At 39.7% G+C, this 15,102-nt stretch overlaps 1 protein-coding gene across 2 annotated transcripts; it reads left to right on the forward strand.

The window, feature by feature from the left end:
• Positions 1-1,704: 1,704 nt before the first annotated feature.
• On the forward strand, positions 1,705-13,331 carry mybl1 (v-myb avian myeloblastosis viral oncogene homolog-like 1). Of its 2 annotated transcripts, none has more exons than XM_029529205.1 (15): positions 1,705-1,957; positions 4,403-4,502; positions 4,812-4,883; positions 5,067-5,159; positions 5,898-6,118; positions 6,214-6,415; positions 6,515-6,589; positions 8,146-8,385; positions 8,479-8,871; positions 8,964-9,103; positions 9,236-9,350; positions 9,457-9,573; positions 9,747-9,887; positions 10,134-10,325; positions 10,586-13,331. In XM_029529205.1, the coding sequence occupies exons 1-15, from the start codon at positions 1,935-1,937 to the stop codon at positions 10,709-10,711; spliced, it is 2,250 nt and encodes a 749-aa protein (XP_029385065.1). In that variant the 5' UTR covers positions 1,705-1,934; the 3' UTR covers positions 10,712-13,331. The 2 variants fall into 2 exon arrangements, with proteins under 2 accessions (XP_029385065.1, XP_029385066.1); XM_029529206.1 differs by having other exon boundaries at positions 8,497-8,871.
• The last annotated feature ends 1,771 nt before the right edge of the window (positions 13,332-15,102 follow it).

Raw genomic sequence — 15,102 nt, forward strand, 5'->3', positions numbered from 1 at the left:
TATAGGTTTGCAATATGTAGCATTTTTATTGATTGAATACTAATTAATTCATTGGGCTTTTTAGACTTTTCTTTGCATGTTTATCAAGCGGTTCAATCCGCTTTTAATTTTGGAGTGATGCTAGTATTTTCCGGTATTGTTTAGGTTTCGTTAGCACAGCTTTATTTGAACTCAGATATGACAACATTGGGCAGTCAAACGGTTAAACAGTGTCACCTACCGGTAGAAAGGGAGGACCTTCCTAATATCTAAAAATCATCCTACTCGTCCTGATTTCACAAGGATGAACATCAGAAGTTCATTGTCTGTGACAGTCAGAAGAAGAAAATGACTAAGAGTAAATAGCAATATTAGATGTAACATTACAACCATGACCAAGTCAAAATTATGATACAGTAATTATACTCTATAAATTATTTATAAAGTAAATACACATGACAAGTGTGGGATACTATCTCCATATATATCTCGGAATCGTGGTTTGAACGTCCAATGCTGACATGTCTTCATCGTTAGAGGCGCATTGCACCACTTTCCCCCTAGAAAAGGCTATGTCCCGAAGAGACCTACCTGCCAATTGCCGATGCTACGCAGACGAACCACCAGCGATGTTGTAATTAACCAAAGGATATAAAAAGTGCGATCTGTAAAAATGTAAGCTGAGGTAACGTATGAACTAGACACATTTTTGCTGGCAAATATCGTCTTTTGGGCTTTATTTGTATTAAACCGTTACACCGTGTTGATGCAAAACATTTGTCCAGAAGGTGTCAGCAGAATACAATGCAACAGAACATTTATGGTGGCCACAAAAGAAATTGAATGCGGTAAATATTCTCCACAACTTTTTAGAGCATCGCAAGCCTCAAATTTTCTCTGAAAAAATAAACCCTGACTCATCATACTCTGTCTCTCTTTCTGAAAACAGCATAACTTTATGCTGTTAATGCAAAGAGATTGCCTTTGCATACAGTGCGTCCATAATACAGTCCAACATATATAGACTTGCTCTCTAGTTTGAAAAATGCTGTATCTAAGACAACTGTTTTTGTTTTTTTGTTTTATAGATATATATATGTTCAGATAAATATTAACATAAGCAATCAATAGCATTACAGCATATATATGATATATAATAGTATTTTGGGAAAAGAAAAACAAACTGAAATGAGGTTGAATTACATTTGCTTCTAGTGAAATAGAGGGCAAAAATATCCGTATTTCCCCTCAAGGAGGCCCCTAATAGTCCCCGCACCCCGTATTGAGCCAACCCGGCCCGATGAAAAGATCCATTCTAGTTTGATAGGTGACAGTACAGTTGTGTCCACCAACGCCCGCCTCCTCAAACCCTCTGACCAATTAAACCAAAGCCTCTCCAACTTTTAGCCAATCATAAGAGAGTGTATCTTTGCCAGCGACCAATCAGTTTGGAGCGCTGACTCCCCTTTTCTCAGCTCCGCTCCTGGCCAATCAGAAGCGAGGCCGCCTGCGCAGAGGGCTGGGCGCGAGAATCGGCGGGATGGACAAAAATCATAACGCCAAACAGAAGTACAGAAAGTAAGACAGAGACAGCCCGGACAGAGAGCAATGGAGGTGACGCTGTAACCTCTCCAGTTTAATGTCGAATTTTGTGGCAGTATTTCATTTGCGAGAGAAGCACCGGACGAAAAACAGCGACAACTTCCCCCGTTTTGGATAAAAATGTTAACAGTAACAGTCGAGGCTTTTACCGAGAGGGCGTAACGTCATGGACTGTTCAATAAGTTAGCGCGTTGGCTAACTGAGTAATGCTAGCGAGACACTGCCACGACTCAGAGGAGACCAGAGATGACTGACAGCGACTTCTATGGATACACATCAATCACTGCGGATTTTTAGAGAACTGCCCGACACAGGTTCGTCTTGGAAAAGGTTTAATCATCCTGCCGACTGTCATGGACAACGTGAAAACACGCAGGTGGGTCCCAGCATTAACTGGACTGTGCTGCTCCATTATGTGCGCCAGCCATCTGTCCCAGCAGCCGGTGCTCCGGTGCAGATCCAGGGAGAATAACATCAGATGGTTTTAGAGCAACGAGCTTTCCTCTCTGATAGCATACACCTGCACACAGGCTGCCAATTATAATGCATAGATATCAGTGCACCTCTCCCGGTAGCTGGGAAATAAATATGGATGGTGTGAAATATAAAATAAACTTGCTCCTTCTACATACCCAGCACTGCTGAGACACTATAAAAATGCTGCAGCTGGTTGAACTGTCTTTTTTCTTTTCTCTGCTCGGGAGCAGCTCTGCCCATAACAGTTATGTAACAGCAGCATATCTGGAAACACGTTGCTTTAGAGTGACAGGTCGGTCAGATAAGATGGAATAAATGAAGCGTCATCTGATTCCTCCTCCTTAGAAGAATGAAAGCACAAATTACAAGTTTTTACATTACGTAGTGTGGTCTAACTTGTATTTCTGCTACGAGGAAAAAGAAAGTACCTAAGAGTTTTCAAATTACTTTTTTTCTTTCTTTCTTTCTTTTGTGGGAAGGTTAGAGTTGAAAAGTACATGGGGAAAAAAAGACATTTGTTAATGATTAGACTGGAGTAGTTAAGTTGGCAACTAGTTTTCTGATTTGTGCGTATACTATTATATACAATAATGATTGTTTCAAATTTACAAAACAGGTGCACAATATTAAGGATATTTTTGCTGTTAGGTATTATAGTTACTGAAACATACCATTCATTATGCAATGACAAGTTAATTCAATTGTTAGTCAATTAACATGATACAAAAAAACTTTATTTATAATGGATGGATCTGATTAGCTACTTATCAAGCAAAACCATCAACCCAGACATTTGCTTGTTCCACCTTATTAGATAGGAAGATTTATTTTCTTGTTGTTGTTTTTAATTATTATTATTATTATTATTATTATTATTATTATTATTATTATTATCATTAATGATAATGATAATAATAAATACATATTTTTTTACTTATGCATTTATGTGATAAGTTGAACAGGCTTTGTTTTGTGGCTGATGGTGGAACAGTTTTAGGAGATTTAGGAGTAGAAAGTTGTGTTTTCTGAAAATGTACAAATTAAAAATTTTATTAGAAAAAATCAACACATCAACCAATAATCCAAAATCATTCTTATTTGAATCAAGGTTTTACTGATGATCATGTTAATTCAGCGTGAATGTGCAGTTAATGCGTCACCCTCATCACATACCCCTCGTTGTCTTCTCATCTGGAGATAGATGCCTGGCTGGTTTCTTTCATGGGTTTAACCTGCACATCCTTTATCTTACAGTATCCTATTAACTGCTCATGACCAACGGCAAAGTATCACTACTGCAAAAATGCAGTGAATGGTTGTTGCATTGGCATCTATGTTAAGTGGTTAGGGTTAGTAGAAGTTTTGTAAGTATGCCTACTTTTTTGAAAACTTTCGAACTGGACCGTTAGGACTTTGCCATTCCTCTGACCACACCCCAGTGCACCGCCTCCTCCATCAAAATGACGCACACACACTCACACACCTCTGGAGGTGAAAGAGCCTGTTGATGTTGGATTGCCCCTCTCCTGCAGCCCCTTCATGCCCCTCCTCTCTATTCAGCCTACAGTCCAGACTCAATTCCCCACTTCTCTTTGCTCAAGTGAGGGAATTGGGCCACATTGAACCATCAACCAGCATGTTGAAATTTCGACAAGATGACAAGACAAGACGAACTTTCATCCACAGTCTGATACAAGCCCCGAGGAAAGCACTGTTATACCTGTGTGTGTGTGTGTGTGTGTGACATTGTGTATGTGTGACTGCTAAGGTTTGTGTATGTAAGAGCTCTTGGGAACAGCCAACTGCACAACATTAAGTTTTATGGGAACACAGACTGCCAGTACTACCTGCCAACATCTTGTATCATAATAGAAGAATTTTGTGTTCTTATATGTAGTTATACACCAGTAATAAGTATTCTCTCTCTTGCTTTCATATAGTGTTATCTACTAAAAACCTGTTATTTGAGTCATATTTAGCCTTGCTACAAAGACTGACAATCCTTTTTGTATTTTTCTTGTTTTGCTTGTGTTGGCTCTGACTTTCTCCCATCTTCTTCATCATCACAGTCAACATAGTTTATTTTTACAATATTATTAAAAATTCACTTAAAACTAAGGGACTCCTCAGCACTTGTACATTGAGAGCTTGCACATCAACAGGTTAACCTTCATAACAGGGAGCTTCACATTCATGCAGCTGCAAAGTCATAGAGTATGAGCTTACCATTGCTGCTTTGATGCATTGACCTTATACAAATATTTTGGCTCCATTAATAAAATCCGCTCTGCTTTTTCTCTTTCCACATTTGGTCTGTGTTTTTTTTTTTTTTTTTTTTTTTTAGTGCTGATGAGGATGAAGAGCTGCACTCCACAGACCCTGAGAGTAAAGAGAAGAATAAAGATAAAAAGACGCTGTGCAAAGTAAAGTGGTCCCGGGATGAAGTAAGTAAATAAAAAGTTAGGTCTGCTCTAACAGGAGTTTTGTAGGCTATTTGGTAAATGAAGACTTTATACTGCACAAGATTTCTATTTAATCCTTTTGTACACAAGAACTTGTGTAAATATACAGTCTGTACATTAAACCTTATTAATTGCAGCTGTTATTTTATTCAATAACACAATGAATGGACTGTTAAATTGAATAGAGGGGGTGGATCCTGGAGGATACTCACGCTGTCGCCGTTTTTTTTTTTGTTTTTTTTTTTTGTTTGTTTATTTGTTTGTTTGTTTGCTTCCTCTCCCTGTTTTAAGGATGAAAACTTGAAAAAGCTTGTCGAGCAACATGGAAGTGACTCCTGGAAATTAATAGCCAATTTTTTTCCAGTAAGTAAATTACATAATCCCATAATTCACATAATTCCTTAATAGGATGTTTCAACTGTGATGATAAGTCATGTGATCAGTGACTGCAGAGGCAGATGCATTTACAGCTGCCACGAGTAGCTATAACTGGGGGGCAGTGGAGTGGTGTAATGAGATGTTGTGTGTTATGTGTCTCTGTCACAGGGGAGGACAGATGGTCAGTGTCAGCACCGCTGGCAGAAGGTGCTCAACCCAGAACTGGTGAAAGGACCCTGGACAAAAGAGGAGGATCAAAAGGTAAGAAGAGCTGGGAGTTCCTGTTCTGGACAGAAAGGGGGAAGACAAAACAGGTAAATGATAGGTGAGACAGAAGGAAGTTGTGGGGAGTGTTAAGAGCTTAGTCTAGGGAAAGAAGACAATAGATATGTATGCTACAATGTGCAAGGTTTCTTTTACTTCAGGCCATCAAGGCTGTGCACATGTGCAAGCTTCCTTCCCGCCAAAAATGTTCTTTGCCTTTGCTTTTTATTTTCATTTTCTAAAAGGTCCACTACATCATATGTAATAAAACACAGACTTTCCAAGTCTGTAGTTCAGAGCCAAGTCTTTCTTTGTGCAGTCAAGCTCCAATGTTTTCCACAGTGATGAGATGAACATTCCTTAAATGGATCACTACTTTTAAAGAATGTCAAGAATGGTGTGGCATTCCTGTCAAATTTTGACATCTTAAAGAAACAAAGAGCTATCAATAATGGCTGGGGCTGCCAGCAATGACGTCACAACATATTTCAGCTGGAAGAGAAACAGCAGAAGAAGTTCTGCTGCTGCAATCAGAGTATTGGTAACACTGGAGCTGGTGTTGGCTATAAATATGCAAAGAAGAAAAAACAATTTCCTTCTAGATAGAAGCTAGTAGTATGAATGAGTCCATTTATGGTCTTACTCAATCCTTTTATAAAATAAAAAAGACAAACAGTGGAAGGATTAGAATCTTTATTAAGAACACATTTTCCATCTTTGGTAATGTTTTTATAGGTTATTGACCTGGTACACAAATATGGCCCCAAGCGTTGGTCAGTGATTGCAAAGCATCTCCAGGGGAGAATAGGAAAGCAGTGCCGTGAACGATGGCACAATCATCTCAACCCAGAGGTGAAAAAGTCCTCGTGGACACAGGAAGAGGATCGGATCATCTATGAGGCCCACAAACGTCTGGGCAACCGGTGGGCAGAGATCTCCAAGCTACTTCCTGGACGGTAAATCTGACCCCACATATTCAATGCATGTCTATATCTAGTTATGGAGCTGAAAAGGGTGATTTGGTACAAAATCCTGATTTTTCTCCCAACAGGACGGACAACTCCATCAAGAACCACTGGAACTCCACCATGAGGAGGAAAGTGGAGCATGAGGGCTACCTGCAAGATGAATGCAAGACTTTGACTTCCTCTCATACTGGAGGGAAGAGACGCCACCACAGGCTGTGTCCTCCAACTCCTGCAGAGCCTCAAAACTGCGATCACAGTCCTTTGTCCATATTAGGGCCAAACCAGGTCTACTTCCAGTTTGCACCTCACATTGTATTAAGTTTTACAATTTTTTTATTGTTATTGTCAGTGAGTTCTAACTGAGTGTGATTCTCTGTGTCTCAGGTGGAGGTGTATCCATATGATCCACACAGTGGACATGTGATGGACAGTCTTCCTGAAAATTCAGGCTTCATACCTGTGAGTCAGTGTAGATTTCCTTGCATGCTGGAGGTTGAAACCTTTCACATTCTTTATTTTCTGGGCTTTCTGTAGATAGCCTTGTTATTGCTAACTCTGGACTTCAAGTCAGATACTTGAATGTCCTGTTATTTTCATCTAACAATCAAAAACAGAGACAATTCTGAAATGCTTCCATACTTATCTTATGTGTATGTTTGTTTTTTGTCTGGTTTACTTAACTCTTTCCTTTCCTCCTGTTCTCTTGACCTCTCTTCCCTGACATTTCTTTATTCCAGCCATCCTGCCTGGATGATCCTGACAAAGAGCAAAGAATTAAGGAGCTTGAGCTGCTGCTTATGTCAGCAGAGAGTGAAGTCCAACGACAAGTGCAGTGCAGAGGTCCATGTGTAAGAACACACTCCTAATGTGTGTTAGCATACTTAGCCAGCATAGCCCGCTTGTGTCTGTAGTTTCTATACACTGTAAAAAGGCTTATTTTAACATTAAAAATGTTGCTTAACTTAGTCTTGAAATCAAATGAGGGAGATGAAGGCAGAATCTAAAAATGTTCTTGCGGCAGGTGTTCTTTTTAACTTCTATCTGGTTTGATGTTTCTAAAAATAACATTAAATTGTAGAAAATTCCCAAATCCTATGTTGACTTTATTTCCAACCAACTCAGTGATGGACTTTTTGCAGTGTATACATGTAAAAACAAGGCTGGTACAACATGTATGCCTGCCTGTAGCTTGATTTGCTGTAGTGTTGCTATAGTAACTACCTTCCCCATCTTGCTACTCATTCAGACCTGAGGCTTTGCTTTGCAGCCACCTCCACCCCGTGTTACTGTCATTCTCAACATGACACAGACCTGTTCCCTTAACCCCCAAGTCCCCGTGGCCACACTTGCCCCTGACATTTTTATCACATTTTATTGACAGCATTACCATCCCATTCATCCCGCACACACACACACATATATATATATATATATATATATATATATATATATATATATGTTCAGTCATTCATTTACCCATTCATCTTCTACAGTCGTAGTTGGTGCTGGCGCCAACACCAGTCCATCACAAGGGCAACACACAGAGACAGGCAGACACGAACAACCACTCACACTCACGGGCAATTTACAGTCACAATTTCACCTAAACAAGATGTCTTTGGACAGTGGGAGGAAACCCACACAAACACAGGGATAACATGCAAACTCCACACAGAAATGTCCCAGACCCAGGAACCGAACTCACAACCTTGTTATTGTGGGGCAACAGCGCTAACCACTATTCTGCTGTCTATCTATCTATATATAGATAGATATACATAATATACATATATTTAATATTGTAAACCTTTGCTCTCAAGAATGAATACAGTTGGGTCCACTGTGGTCTCAGACTTGGACAGCACTGTATGTTATAGTATTAACAGTATTCCATACTTTAGTCGATCATTTCAAGCCTATTTTAAACGAGATCTGCCAGTTTTTCATCAAATCAGACACCAAACTGCTGCTCTAGGCCAAAGATCTAACAGTGTTCTCTCTTTCCTACTCTTCAGAACCTTGAGCAGTACTCAGCCTGGTCAGATAGTGTGTCAGATGACACATTGACCACAAGTAGCAGCAGCCTGGAGGAGCAAGCAGAGAGAAGGCCTTGGAGGGGCCCTGAGATTCCCCAGGCTCTTCCAGCGTCTCTTCCTATCTCTCCCAGCAAATTCCTGGCTGTGGAGGCCAGCACTGTGCTCTCCACCCTGCAGACCATACCAGAGTTTGCAGAAACCATGGAGCTCATTGACTCTGTGAGTAACAGAAAGTGCACATGGGAAGAGTAAATTTGTTGTCAGTATGAATTTGTTGAAAAAGGTCATGAATGTATTAAAGATCTACTGTAGATGTGTTTTGCTCTGCAGGACCCTGTTGCATGGAGCGATGTGACCAGTTTTGACCTGTCAGAGACAGCGACACCTCCCAGGCACAATCAGGCTGGCTACACTGCTCTCCTGCAAGAGAAGATAGCTGATAATTCAATTTGCTACACAGTCAACACTTCAACTGCCATTTCAGCACGGGAAAAGAACTGTGCTTCATTTGGTCTAGATGGTGTCACATCCCTGACTCCAATCAATTCAACCAAAACCTCCCAGGCATCAATTGGGAGGAGGAAGAGAAGAGAGAGAGGGGAACCATCTCCTTTGTGCGACAGGACTTGCTCTTCCTTTTTGGAAAATATCTCAAATTCTCCCAAGAAAACACCCACGAAGTCACAGCCATTTACCCCATCACGAGTAAATGAAATCTGTTTTCACTTACCATAATCCCATAATTTGACATTACTTTAGTTATGTGACTGACATGTCTTGTGTGGTTGTTTCCCCAGTTCTGCAACATATCAGGGATGGATAATCTTAATCTGGATAACCCTGCCCTCACATCAACACCTGTGTGTGGTCAAAGGTGTCTCCCTTACACTCCACTCCACAAAGAAATTACTGCTAAGCACCAGAAAGAGAATGATGGGTAAATAGATATACACAGCTCTCCAGGGCTATTGCTGTGCTTTGTCAGAATTCCCCACACATGAATTTCTTATCTCAATTTATCATCAGAAGGAGAGAAATCTGTGTGTAATATTATCTGTTCACTCTCTAGTTTGAGGACCCCCAAACTGCGCAAAACTATAATGATTCCAACCCCAAGAACTCCAACTCCTTTCAAAAATGCTTTGGCTGCCCAAGAAAAAATGCATGGGCCCCTGAAGATGGAGGTAAGACAATGAATGTGACTGCACTTGTCAAAGAAATGTAATACATAGTATATTTAGTATTCGGCTGACTGCTGCTCTTGTCATATTTATGTGTGTGTTCTTACAGCCACAACCTTTGGCATTTCTAGAAGAAGATATTCGAGAAGTTCTGAAGCAGGAGACGGGAGCAGACATCTTCAACAGAGCAGATGTCCAGCCAGATTACAGGGCATGGAAACATAATGTATGTGTTCTTTGTACACATTCGACCACTACTCAATAATTTATCTACTGTTTGTTATCAGAATAAATAAATATATGCTTTATTTAATATTTACAGATGCAAAAAATAAATAAATGTTAATTATAGAAGAAAGCTTGAAAAACTGAATTTACTGTTTGAATCCTTGTTTTCAGATGGATGGCCCAGCTAGAAAAGTGCGGAAGTCCCTAGTCTTAGATCCTTGGGGAAAAGACTGTCTCAACGTCCAGCTCTTCCAAGAGCAGCTCACCGATGCACAAGTACGTCAAAATCACTGGTTCAGATCATATAGCAAGGTTTGAAAACTAATTTCTACTGATTTCGGCTTGTGTGGGGTCATGTAACCATTCATTAGATAGTAATGTGATTAACATGTATAGAAATGTGAGTTGGCTAAACAAGCATAAAAGTCTGGCCTGTTGAATTAGCCGGTCTCAAAGTGTAACAACACATTCAAAACCCTGTTGTGTTTGGATTAAAACTAGTGTCCTATGACCTTTTCTGTTAATCTACTTCACCACTCACTCAATGCCACATTACAGGTGCCAGAAGAAAGTCTACTGACAGGCTCCTCACTGATCACCCCTGTCCCTGAGCAGGAGGAGTGCAGCCACCCTTTGACCTCTGCAAGAGAGGAGCCATCAGTCGCCCCTATACACCCCCATCGCTTCACGAGCCCACGGGTGAAGAAGCTGCCTGCCGCCCACAAAGCATCAAAACACACTGCTGTACAAGTACGACACACAATCATCTTCAAACCAAAGTGCATGTTTGGAATCCTATATGAAAATAATTTGATACATTTATACACGTACATATACATTTAGAATACAAATAGATACATATTTGCACAGTAATTTCGGTTACTTGAAAGGTATTTATGAAAGCAACAAATCTGCAAAACATAATTATAGTTACTCTCCCAGTATCGTACACTGCAAATAAAGTTATATCAATTGTAGATACCGGATAACAAGAGGCTTTTTCTCTGCAGGTGAGTGAGTGGGAAGCAGTGGTTTATGGGAAAACAGAGGATCAGCTGATTATGACAGAACAGGCCCGTCAATACCTGAACCCTTACCCGACGTCTGGCTCTACCTCAAGGGCACTTGTGCTTTAAAGCCGTCCTCTCGCTGCGCAGCAACACTACTACGCCCATCCAAACAACTTCAACCTCTATTGAATCCTATAAGAGACAATCCAGGGAAGACAACTGATTTTATTTCTTTTGAGGCAGAAATGCACTGCCAAGGATGTCCACAAAAAAGGCATGGCTGCTGGTACTGTTTTTCAGCAAGTTTCTAGCTGATTGCCCAAGTATTTAGTTTTTTATAGGTTTGGCCTGTACTTTCTTTTGATCACATACAACTTGGCTACATGACTTGTTTTGTACAGATATGGAGAAAATACTAGATTTGTTTTCTGCACTAGTCAGTAACTGAGTTGAAACACTCTGCACATAGGCTGTAGAAATAGTGTTTATTACTAGCAGTGGCTGCTTCTGAGTTTTATATTGTTAATATATTGTTTAAATAACGAAAAAGACATTTTATGACATAACGCTACTCACTATCTATGTCCTCCAACTTGTTTTGCTAAACTGCCCCGGTGCTGTGACCAGAAGGAAAAAAAACACATACATGCAGCATTTGTAGCTTTTTATCAGCACATATATATCTTAAAAACAGCACCAATGCGTTTTGAACAGACACAAACAGAACAGAATATACATTTTAACCCTTGCTTTTAAGTTAGGAATACAAAAATGAAGATGTGTTTTGTTGTTTTTTGTTTTTTTTTTTAAGACAGCAGTGTTACATTGGTGAATGCGTATCCATGCTGATGTGAAGTTTTTGAGGATGGAAATAGGAAGCTGTCAGTATTGCACTACTGAGTTGAGTTTGCTGCTGAGAAAGGAGCAATTGTTTAAAAGGGCAAACTGGATAGCACTTGTGATGGTATCTTTTTTTTCTGTAACAACAGTCCTTTCCAAGGCCATAGTGTCCATCGAGACATCGGTTGAATGTATTTCATTGCAATGTACACGTGTAAGAACCTCAAGGTTGGAAGGGTACCATTATGTTTATTTGTTTGTTTTATTTATTATCTGACAGCTCTAAAGCTTAGATATTAATATAAATCAGATACCATGTTTTTCTGCTTGTTTGTTGTTTTGGGTGGGGGGGTTGTTTTTTATTTTAGAATTTTATCTTTGCGGACAAAAAAGCCTCTAAACATTCAACCTTAGTCCAAAAGCAGTTCTGTCTAATGGAAAATGAATGGTCATTTGCTCTGGTCAGTCATTTCAGTGTGTTGTGGCCAGTGCTGGCCAGTTTTCATATCATCAGTGTTCAACAACAGGCATTTGGTCGAGAAGTATTTAGTTTTTATGGGGAGGCTGTAGGTTTTATTTATTTAATGTCTACTAATTTATTTATTTCTTTAAAAAAGGATTTAAGAGAAATTATTGAAGAATTTTATTGTCTTTTTCAAAATCAGGATTGGGCTACCATTCAGTTTCATTATTCCAAGTTAGAAGAACATGCACTGCCACTAATGTTATGTTAATTTCTTTTCCTGAACAGGCAAGATCTAGCAAATAATCATTTTTTTTAGCTGAATTGATGACCTTGTTATATAGATAGGACATTTTTCTTCAAATGTACTCTTCGCTGTTAGGTAGCAAGACTCCATCTCCGACCTCTAATCATAGACAAATTGCACTTTTTATTCATCATTTAACTTTTAATGTTTGTTCATTTTTCTAATGCAGAGCTTGTCCTTGTTTTATTTTTGGTTTTGCGTGCATGTGTTCTGTGTGTGTGCAAGACGAATGTCACCTTGTTTTGTAATGAATGCTAAGAGTAAGATCATGCTGCTTGATTTTTTTTTCATCATTTATCAATTCCTCCTGTTTTGCTGCAGAAAAAGTGTGTGTTAATGCACTACATAAAAACCTCCCATAAAACATTTAGGCAGATGGCTTCAAAAAAAAAAAAAAAAACATTGCAAAAACAGACCACTGCCTCATCAAGTGTGTCAACAATCTTTTATCCTGCTGAAATGCCCTTGAGCAAGACCCCACATCCCTGCTACTCACTCATTGTAAAATGGAATGTAAATACACATGAATTTAGATGTTATTCTGAACAAACATACTGCTGCACTCTGCTTCCATGTTAACAGACTGATTCATTTCATTTTTAGCCATCCTAAAAAAAACACTCACAATTTATTGTTAATCTGGTTAAGTAACACTACAGCTAAATATGTCTTTGTATTATCTGCATTAATGGATTCAGTATTAGTTATAATCTGGATTATCCAGCACTGAGAATTTGAGTGAGGATAACAAGGGAATCTTGTCGGGGGATCAAGTGGAAAGATCAGGAGACTAACACACAACTCTAAAACAGAAAGTAGACAAACATCCACATGAGACATTTGTATTTCGATCTTATGTCTGAGAAATGTCCAATATGTATATATCTGTGTTATGTGTTCTTTTGTTGGTTTGACTTGTGTTTGTACATTCCATTTGTTAAATCCAATTTATGTTCCTACGTTAACAACATTTGCCCACGAGACATCATACGTTTTGAGGGAGTTAAGTACATAGGAAGGATAGTAGCATCAGTCAAAATACTGCTGCAGTTATGCATGAGCAATACATACGAAACACAAGATGCTGAACTTTGCTTTGATATACAAGCTGAGTTACACTAGTACTATTTTTTTTTTTTTTTTTTAGCATTTTCATCCGAGCTCATAACCAACGTACCATAGAAATCTTGCCAGCTGTCTTTGTAACCATGTACTTAATTTGGAAAAAAATAAATGCATTAGTTGCATGACTTCCATGATGCCTTTTCTGTGTAGTACTTTTTCCATATCTCCTCTCTCTGACATGAGTACAAATTAGAATATGTTACATGGTGTTCTGCAATGTAATTGAGAATTTTGATGATTCTTTAGTTTCCTGGCATGCTCACAGCAGGCATAACAACCTCTTGAGTTCTGGCCAAACACAGACTTTTTGAAAGCCGTTTCCTTTAGAGGAATGGAAATGGAAAGCTACAGATTTTAATGGTATTTTAGCACTTGATGCCATGTGGAGCTGACAGCCCAACAGGTGAGTTGGTGAAGCCTGGTTTGACGACTAATAGAGCAGTTGAAGATGACTCCCCCTGTAATGTCTGCATGTATATCTTGGGATGCTGTCAACTTGGCCTGAGGTTTAGGGACACGAGCCCCCTCCATCAGAACAAGAGGCCTCTCCACAGGGTCAGCTGCTGGCCCTAAAGGGGCCCACTCACCCATGACTTAATACCCCTGGGCTCTTTTGTCCTTGGGGCTGTTGGTTTTACAGGCCTATTCACTCAATTGCCCCCCAAATGGAGGGAGGCAAAGAACGTGACGACTTGCCTTATGCTAAAGGAGCAGCAGTGCACACGCATACAAACAATGCACACATAAACACACGGGCACCGCATGCACGCCATGTCCACTTAATCAATCTGTCCTCCCTTCTCGCTCATTCTTGTACAAGAGGCTCTTTTGTTCTTGGTTGACCCACACTCTGAGTGGAAACATGTCAGGGACCTTTTGCCTCTTAATTGGTTATTGGCAGCCGCCTTTCTACCTTATGCTTCATGCATGAGTTTCCACTATTATACTGACTTACTGACATGTGGATATGTACTTGTTTTGCTCAGATTTACAAAGCTGCTTCTGTGACATTTATTACAAATGTGTCACATTTTCTATCATTGTATTCAAATATACTGTCACACTTGGCATGCCATCGTGTTCATTCCAGCTCCATTTGTATTATCCAGAAGTGGCCCTGTCCATCCATAGCTTCTGTCACTAAGTTAACCATATATATATATATATATATATATATATATATATATATATATATATATATATATATATATGGTTAACTTAATATTAACTTAACTTAATAATATATATATATACATATATATACATACATACAAGATACAAGATATGAAAGTGTCTGCGGGAGTCCAAATCTCCTCTGCCTTTTCCCTCTGAGCTCACACCCAGAGGAGTGTGCTCAAACTCTCTCTCTCTCTCTTGCACACACACACACACACACACACACACACACTGTGTTTGTCTTTGTGTATGCTAGACAGCAGATGGCAGCCCATTATAGGGCTGACAGAGCAGTCATCTGGCAGGCACCCTGTTACCCCTCCTCCCCCACTCTCTCCCCCCATTCCCCCAAAGACACCCAGCACAAAACAACAGGGATAGGACTTTTAGGCGGGAGAGTGTGCAGACCTGGGTGTGTTTCTGTGTGTGTATGTATTAAAACTGGACCCTGGCCTTGCTGCTTTTTATAGGCCACTGTTTCCACTTGTATGTGTCATTACCATGTGAGGTAAGTCAGCTCCCAACCAACCAACAAGGACTCGCAATGAGTTCAAACAACACGTGGCTTTATCTAAATTTGAATAAATCACTGTCAGGCATACTCGA

This window comes from Echeneis naucrates, chromosome 20 (genome assembly GCF_900963305.1).
Source record: "Echeneis naucrates chromosome 20, fEcheNa1.1, whole genome shotgun sequence".
NCBI classification, from domain to species: Eukaryota; Metazoa; Chordata; class Actinopteri; order Carangiformes; family Echeneidae; genus Echeneis; species Echeneis naucrates.

What these genes read in the sequence shown, in the direction of transcription:
- mybl1 (XM_029529205.1), top strand. Translation starts at nt 1,935, where the DNA reads ATGGACAACGTGAAAACACGCAG. An exon ending in CCATATTAGGGCCAAACCAG is followed by an intron (nt 6,416 to 6,514) that starts GTCTACTTCCAG and finishes TCTGTGTCTCAG; the next exon opens with GTGGAGGTGTATCCATATGA. An exon ending in AGCCATTTACCCCATCACGA is followed by an intron (nt 8,872 to 8,963) that starts GTAAATGAAATC and finishes TTGTTTCCCCAG; the next exon opens with TTCTGCAACATATCAGGGAT.